Source organism: Plutella xylostella, chromosome 3 (genome assembly GCF_932276165.1).
Source record: "Plutella xylostella chromosome 3, ilPluXylo3.1, whole genome shotgun sequence".
Taxonomy (NCBI): Eukaryota; Metazoa; Arthropoda; class Insecta; order Lepidoptera; family Plutellidae; genus Plutella; species Plutella xylostella.
This window is the reverse complement of record NC_063983.1, coordinates 935519-944641: the sequence shown is the minus strand read 5'-3', so window position 1 is coordinate 944641 and position 9123 is coordinate 935519. Positions and strand designations below refer to the sequence as shown.

Genomic DNA, 9123 nt, shown 5'->3' with positions numbered 1-9123 from the left:
AGCCATTTATCATGTATTGTGATAATCAAAGTACAATTAAGCTTTCAGGTAGTGATGTTTACCATGCCCGCAGTAAACATATTGACGTGAGGTACCACTTCATCCGAGAGAAGGTATCCAGTCGGAAGATCGAAGTCCACTACAAAAGTACTGATGAGATGGCTGCTGACGTCCTCACAAAAGGACTTCACCGAACCAAGCATGAGTTTTGCTGTAAAGCCATGGGTTTGCGTTCAGGAGAGGATGATGGAAAAATGGAACGCAACTCATCATGAAACGTCAACGTCAATGAGCTGTCATGTCGATGTCAGCTGTCACGTCAATGTCACTACTGTCACTACTTGATTTTTCTCTGCGTCAAGTAATGGTCGTAATAAATAACCTATTAAAAGTTTAATTGAGTTTTCTCTGTATTTACCACAGTAATTAAATAAATAATAGTTGTATTAAATTCCAACAACAATATCATATAGGACACAAACAGCTGGCTTTAAATATTTCCCACGGGATTAGTCTTCCGTTGCGACTATCTATCACCGCAACCTTGTTTCATAATTTAGCTACAAAATTGTACCCTTAGGAAAAGGTCCAACCGACAGGTTTGCCTATCTCTCTCGGAATATAGAACTACACAGAAGAGCTGCTCCGTAGCACTTTCAATTTAAGACTTAAGGTAAGGTTCCATCTATCGGTATCGTACGAATCGCACCAAACGGATTTTCATGAATATATGTAGAAACGGCGTCGGCAATGCAGATGAAGTAGACGTGCCCTTGTGTGCATTTCAATACAAAGAATACGATGCGATGCTATGCGTCGCATATTCAAGCTTGCCTTAACCCTCGTGTCCTTTATTTCACTCATAATATTACTAGTCCTTACCAAAATAAATTTAAACTAAAGGGTGAACTTTTCAAATGAAACTGAAACTATCAGGCAGTATTTATTTATTAGTCCTTTACATAATACTGTATAATATAATATTATGCATCCATGTCCTTTCTGTGGTTATTCTTCATTCTCGGCTATTATCCCCAAAGCTATGCGACAAAGGGATTCTTTACCCGTGTAGTGTAGCCCAACCTTAACAAAAATAGATTGTAAAAGATTGGTGGGTCTCCCACGCTAAGTAGAAATATTAGAGGGATTTTGAGGGTTTGGATTAATTCCACTATAACAAAGGACGTAGTGCGGCGACTACACTTATTTTATTTACCGCAAACTAAAAAAGATGGAGGTTATAAGTTTGATCGAATTAGTGTCAGTCTGCAGGATACATAATCCTAGTTTTTCATTTGGTTATGTAACCAAAATAACACTTGATAGTCAGGAACTCGAAAAAGTCTGGAAGGAACCCAAAAAAATATTAGTAAGTAGTTGACAAAATGAGAATCCTAACTTTAATATTATAAATGCGAAAGTAACTGTGTCTGTCTGTCTGTTACTCTTTCACGCCAAAACTACTGAACGGATTTGAATGAAATTTGGTATAGTCTAGACCCTGAGAAAGAACATAGGCTACTTTTTATCCCGGAATTCCCAAGGGAATACTTTTTAAGGCGAAGCGAAGCTCGTGGGAACAGCTAGTAGATAATAAACCAAAAGTTACATACCTAGAATCCCCGTTAGCAAAAAGCTGAAGTATATGACCGAATATTCTTGCTTTCATGAACAAGTATGGACTGTTTGGGATGAAACAAAAACATTATTGTGTCCTTTGTGTTATACCACAAATGAACAGTGGGAGAGGGACAAAAACTAACGTGTGGATAAGTGTCTAGATTAGTAGACAGGCACCTTATGCTGTAATTTTGTCTTTCGTATAAAGTTGGACTGATGGATTGCATTAGAAATTAGATAGGTACCTAAGTACTTAATTTTTAAGTTGTCTAAAATGTATCATGGCTCTTTAAATATATAAGCTGAAGTGGCATTGGGCTGGCAAGATGAACTTATTATTATTTTTTTATTATTTTATTTATCAACTGACTATCTATGTTGGTGTTGTCCCTGATACAAGAGATTCTGAGAGCTATGTTGTTTTTAAGCTTTACTAAGGGAGAAAATTCTAATGTAATTTCTTGTGAAACGGACGAATAAATTCATTTTTGGTATTACAACTTTTACTCTAGTCCAGTCAATAAATGAGTCAAAGTGAGGTGTAGAGTGCGTGAGCAGGTAACTAAGCGATTCCTTCAGAAACTTGTTCAGGGGGCTTAGGTTGTTAACATACCAAAAGTCCTGACTCCTAGGTGATGAGCGGGGGGGAGGAGGGGGGGACAAAGGTACGAATTTCTGGTTTTTAGCTTATATCTCGAAAACGGTGCATCGGAGAGAAATATTTTCAACTAATGAAATTAAGTTCTTAAAATTATCTAAAACTTTTATATCATATGTTTTTTTCTTATTCCTAACCGTTTTCGAGCTATTACATTCAATTCAATTCAATTCAATCATTTATTGGTAATAACTTAAATAATATTACAAGTCATTTACATAGGTATAGGTAATTGGTAATTATGCACTAGGTATAATTAAGTTACTTATACAATATAACATAGACTAGCTAAAGTAGGTAGTTATATAATTATATTCATAAAGTAGAAGCATTGATAGTTAGGTATTTCTTTATACATATAAATAATTTAGTTATTAGGTAGTACATCAATAGTTTTTAGGTATTTCTATTAAGTAACAACATTTCAGCATTATTTGCATATTTGCATTGTGTTTAAGTATGATAGTATCTTATTTGAAAGCTTTATACACACTGTTTTTCATCGTTATGAGAGTTACTGTTGGTAGTAGGTACCAATAGTGCATGGGTTGGCGAGGTGAGGTCAAAGAACTCATTTATAGTATAGCATGCCGAATTAAGCAACATATTTTTAAGTTTTTTTGTAAAGGTGGCCTCATTTGTTTCGTTTTTAATGACATCAGGGATTACGTTATATATTTTTGGTCCTATTATATGGATGAGTTTATTAGACTTAGTTAGCCTGCAGCCGGGACAGTACAGCTTATCTTCACGGCGAGGGCAGGTGTTTGGACGGACATCCTTGTTTGTTGGGAAAAGGCTAAGATTACGCCTTACGTATTTAGCTATTTCTAATATGTATAGACACGGCAGCGTTAATATTTTGAGTTTTATGAATAGTTGCTTTGCTGGGGTGTCCCAAGGTACGCCCGCCATTATGCGCAGTGCACGTTTCTGAGATCTGAAAGCACGTCCTGCATCAGTTGAGTTGGCCCAGATATCGACACCATAACTTAGTATTGAGTGGAAATATCCAAAGTAGGCTTTTTTCATGTTATCTTCAGACAATGTAGGTTTTAATCTGCTAAGAGCATAAGAGGCTGATGATAGTTTAGAACAAATATTGTCAATTTGCGGTATCCACGTCAGGCCGGAATCAAAGGTGAATCCTAGGTATTTGACTGTGTCGACTTGAGGGACTAATAAGTTGTTACAAACGATGTTCAGTTCATGGCCTCGGGTTTTTCTCATTTGGAAGTGAATTATGTTTGTTTTTTCAACGTTTAACGCCATTCCGTTGGCAGCGAACCAGTTTGATAGGTCGCTGATAGTTTTATTTAGTTTAGATTTAAGTTGTTCGTAACTTTCGGCGTTAACAATTACACAACCGTCGTCGGCAAAAAGAACATAATCTACGTTTTCAGACGCTGTAGTTAGGTCATTGATTAAGATTAGAAACAGGTTATTGCCCATTACCGATCCTTGGGGGACAGCGCAGGGGCCTATTGTTTCTAAGTTTGATTGTGCATTATTAACGCGTGTGCTCTGTTTACGCTCGTGTAAAAAAGATGCAATGGTTTCCAGAAAATAACCATTAACACCGTACAGTTTGAGTTTGTTTAGGATTAGTGAATGGTCGACAAGTTCGAAGGCGCGGGATAAGTCGCAGAATATGGCGGCGACTTGTCGGCCGGCGTCCAGGTGACTCATTAGTTTGGTTAAGACATCGCGAGCCGCGTGCACAGTGGATCGCCCGGCTTGGTATGCGTATTGCTGCTTGTTTAGGAGATTATTTGTGTTGAAGAATAACATGAGTTGTTGGCTGATTAGATTCTCAAATATCTTAGATATTATTGGGATTTGTGATATTGGTCTAAAGTTTTTAAGGATATGCATGTCGCCCTTCCCTTTATAGACAGGTTGAACCTTTATTATTTTCAGAGCTTCGGGGTAAATACCGCACTGTACACACTCGTTAAATAGATGACATAGTAGTGATATTAATACAGGGGGTAAATAGTCAAGTACCAGAGTAGACATGTCATATATGTCTTTTGATTTTTTACGTTTGATGTTTTTGACTACTTTCAATATATCAAGTAAAGTAAAACATTTAAATGAAATTGTTGGTATTTGGTCTGGTAAGTAGGTATTTAAAAATGTGATTGCCTTATTTATTTCCGGCTTAGCAGAGTTATTATTTGCTTCTATGTAGAATCGGTTTAAGGCGGCGGCGGTGGCAGCCGCGGCGTCGCGCGCGCCTTCACTGTCTACAGTATCTACCGAGGTTTTGCTAACAAGTACGTTTAGTGCATTGTTGTTACCCGTGCGGCAGGTCTCGGATGAGATCACTTGCCATACTTTCTTACACATGTTGCTGCCGTCATATTTTGTTATCGAGTTGTTTAGAAATTGTTTTCGGGAATTGTATAACTCGGAGTTATATTTAATTTCAAGATCAAGTAATTGAACGTTAGTTTGTATGTTACAATTCGGCTTTAATAATTCATGTTTTTTTGAAGATATTTGTTTACGTAAGGATCTGGCGCGGTCGCTCACCCATGCACTAGAGGAACTCTTTGACGGATAAATTCTAATTGGAAAATGTACATCATACATGTGTTTAGTTATATTAATTACAGAGTTGAGTTGTTCACCAGGACAAAGATATTTTTTCATCAATGAATCCCAGTCATACATGCATAAGGCATTTGTGAAAGCGTTTATCTTGCATTCTGAAAATAGACGCGTTTGGGACGTAGGGTTGTTTTTTTTACAGTTATTATATAAGTTTAAAATTAGTATTACACCTAAATGGTCAGAAATGTTCAAGTTTATACTTTCATTTAATAAAATATCAGACTTTAGTACGTTAGTGTAAGCGTGATCGATACATGTTTTAGAAGTTTCAGTGATTCTTGTTGGAAAGTTAATCACAGAGATAAAACCTGATGATTTTACAATATCAATTAAACACTTAGAATGAGTTGATTTTACTAGAAGATTAATGTTTATGTCACCCATAATTATGACTTTATAGTTTTGAATAGTGTTAAGTGAAAACAATTCGTTTAATTTAGAATAAAATAATGATAAGTCACCTTTAGGTTGGCGGTAGATGCATACCACTATCAGGTCCAAACCGACACATTCAGCCGCGCAGACTTCAAAATGCATTTCAACGGAGAGTTCAGCGACTTCCTTTCGCTCGATTGTAAGCAGTGAAGGCCTGGAGTAGATGCATGCTCCCCCTCCTTCCCTGGACGGTCGGCAGTACTGGGCGCATAGCTTCAAGTTAAGTATGTTCACTTGACGTAGTTGGTAGGTTTCAAGCCAGTGTTCAGTTAGGCACAGGATATCAGCACCATCCTGCAATAAGGGCTGGAGTTGAAGTTCACATTCGAGTTTGAAGGTCTTTCTACCTAGTCTGTTTACGTTTTGGTGGATTATTGTAACGGTCATTGACTTTGAAGTCGTTATTCTTTCACTTTTGTGAGTGTGTGTCGTCTTCCGTTGTTGTGCTGGTGGTGTCTTTTGGCCTGCTGAGAAAGGGCAGCCATTCAGAGATGCTAATGTTGACTGGCCATGCTTCGGCAGTTGTGAATTTGTCAAAAATTGAAGTAGGGATTCCAATCTTAAATGACGCATATGTGTCACGTTTAGAAGCTATTAATTCGGCTGTGTACTGACCTTCTGCGTGGATTCCACGGAGGTGTTCAATTACATCCTCTGGTTTCGTCGATTTCTTGAAGAAGCAACCGTGGAGATGTTTGTGAACATCAACTCCTTTGATGGTCGTATTTTGTGCCGAGCCCTGGATGGCAGCAATTGATGGCTTCCGTTTGCGTCGGCTGACCGTAGTCCATTTTTCGTTATTATTCGGTTTTTCATTTGGAACGTTGTCGAGGTTATTAGTAATGGCCGTTATTGGTGTTGAGGGCGTCGTTGGTGGAGTGGCGATCGGTGTTTGTCGGCCGTCTTCGGACAAAGTCGTTTTACGCGAAGTGAGCGCCGGGCTAGCGCTAGCATTGGCTGTTCGGTTTCCAACACGGACAGCGGCTGCAGCGCTAATCGTGGGTGTAGCTTTTTTGCGTGTTGGGCGCGTTGTTTGCTGCGGTGGCGCTGTAGCCGCTGCTGACTGCGTGGTGCTCGATGTTTTGGAGGTACTTTGCAAAACAAGTTGGTTAATTGCAAGTGACTGGGTTTTTATTAGGGCATTTTGGTCACAAATTAATGTTTCCAATGCACTAACTTTAGTCGTAAGTGATGCTACGGTACCTACTAATCCTTGCACAACACTTTCGAGGGCTTTGTATGCCATTTTTCCACGGGTTTTGATTTAATAAATCGGAGCGTGATGTTCGCGTGTGGGTACGAGACACAGACTGACATTACCCTCGGAAAAAGTTGAAATTTACAAGAGAAATGTATTCATGTCAAAACATTCATAAACATTGCATCATATTGTCTAAACCTATTCATAAATGAAAAAAAATTATAGAAAAGAAGTTGTAGATTTTTAAATTTTCTTTTAGAATATATACACATATGCTGGTTAACGTTTTTTTTTTTTTTTTTTTTTTTTTTTTTTTTTTTTTTTTTTTTTTTTTTTTAATAAATGATTATCACTCCACAGACTTTATGTCCGTGCCTTTTGAAGAGTGGTAATTTTTATGAGATAGTTTTTAATTTTTTTATCTACTTTCTACTCGGTAAGGAAGTTTAGTTTATATATATTATCTTTTATATATATTTATTTTGTCTTTAGTTTATATATTCTTTCTTTTATATATATATTGTTCTTTTTCTCTTTTTTTTTTCACTGCTGGGGGAAAATCCACATGGACACCTGGGAAGAGGACCCAGGTAGTGTCGGGCGTTAACCGACTAAAAACCCCCAGCCGTGTATCTCATTATACAAGAAATGTCTTTTTTTTTTTTTTTCTTTTTTTTCTATTTTTTCCTTTTTTTTTTATTAATGGTTTTCAGAGTCACACTTACATTAGTAATGGCAACAAACTTAAGAAGGACAGGGCCAATGCCAGCTTTCTTCGGAGAACTTAGTAGACACCTGGCAATGGCTCGGCCCCTCAGTCGTTATAGGTCATGTTTTGCCTGATGTTAGTGTGTGACTCTGTTCTTAAAGATAACTTATTTTAATTGTTAGTTTTTATAATAATTATATAATAATCAATTTGGCCTATATTTTGCGCTCTTAACGAAAATTATATTTTATGTTTAATTCCGCCCCGTTATGCCTTCTTAACATTTCCCCAGAAAGTGCAATGACCTCTTCGTCTCGATTCTTAACTGCCATTTTTAGATTGTACTCGAGGATGCGTTTCTTTGGCGCTGTTATTGCCATTTTAGCGAGGTTGCCGATAGCGTCCTCGGTGTCATCCGCATAGTAGGTGCAGGTGGTGGTGTGCCTCGACAGCGCCACTACTGCGTGAGGTACGCTATCATGCAGCTTTATTTTATCTTTTGTTCTAATGATAATAACGGATTCGTACGTCAATCCCTGTGCTTCGTGTATGGTTAGGACGCGTGAGCCCATTCCTTCACCATACCCTTGGCTGGTCAAGGTCTCTTTTTCTTCCTGTGTATGCACCAGGAACAGAGTGTTGGTTTGGGATTTGGGAATTACTGCGTCTGTTAACCTTTTCAGCTGCAGGGATTGGATGCGCGCTGTGGCTGCGTATATGCCTGAGTATACTTCCTTTAGGGCGTATGCAACATCCATGGGGTTTCTGTATGAGCACAACAGCTCCTGGGTGATGTTTGCTACCAGTGTTGGGCGATTGTACCTAAGCTCGAATAGGTTCTCTCTGTCGATATATGGTAGCTGATTGATGTCTCCGATCAGAGCAATATCACAGGCACGAGACAGGTGGGCGGCCATTACGATTGCCCCGAAATGGTTCATCAGGGCTTCGTCAATTATCAGGCGTTGGCATCCGACATGTTCTCTAAAGCCGTTTACCAGGACTGATGCCATCGTACGCACCCTAGTTCTGACCATGTCACCAATACGATGCGCTAGCCTGTTTCTTATGTCGATGGCCGCCTCAGTTGTTGTTGTGATAATGGTGTCTTTGCTCACATCGAAGTTATTTATCACCCAGGTTGTCTTCCCACATCCAGGTACCCCGTTCACCCAAGTGATAGTGGGCATCGTCCAGTGATTCCAGTTGGCGTTGATGGTTTCCACTTTTGCTAGGATTTTATCCTCTAGCATAATCCTGGTGCACTGGGCGACGACCACTATTTGGTTGTTGTGTGGGACAGTAAATTTTGAGGAGTTGCATTCCCAGGGTACAAATCCGCTTTCCTCGCTGTAAGCCGCCATATACGCTCCAGTCATTTTGCCTCTGAGGACTTGGCAACTACTGTTATCGTATATGCAGGCTTCGGCCTCCTCGAGTAGAATTTTTAGCCGGCCTTCGTTTTCTTGCCTGTAGGTCTGCATGATGGTTTTGCAGGACAAGAGGTTTACCTGCTTTGTGGCGGTTGTTATTGCCACAAATTCTATGACGGCATTCTCCAAATGCACTTTAGGGGAGGTTGCTGTTTTTAGCTTCGGTGGGACCACCTGACCCATGTCGGCTCTTGTTATGGTTCTTTGGGCCGTTCTTTTTCGGATGGGGCCTTTGGGGATTTGGCGCCACTCAGGTGTCCTCTGTGGTTTCCCCATAAGGCTTTGGGCAGCTGATTTGAATGCCTGAAGGAACCCTTGTGCGCGCCCCTGCGAGATTCTGCTCTGCATCCTCATATTTATTTCCTGCTGTTCAGCAGCAGCGACGGACTCGGAAGCCATCCTCTCCTGTAGGCGTTCTGATCCGGTGACAGCTTCAGATTGTTGGTGG

The 9123-nt window shown here is 39.5% G+C and overlaps 1 protein-coding gene across 1 annotated transcript; it reads right to left on the bottom strand.

Moving 5' to 3' along the window:
* Positions 1-1291: 1291 nt before the first annotated feature.
* On the bottom strand, positions 1292-6643 carry LOC105390747. The gene is made up of 3 exons (XM_048625500.1): positions 5948-6643; positions 3472-5626; positions 1292-1344 (listed from the first exon to the last, which is right to left on the bottom strand). Exons 2-3 carry the CDS (start codon positions 5432-5434, stop codon positions 1292-1294), a joined length of 2016 nt encoding a protein of 671 aa, XP_048481457.1. The 5' UTR covers positions 5435-5626; positions 5948-6643.
* Between the last annotated feature and the right edge of the window lie 2480 nt (positions 6644-9123).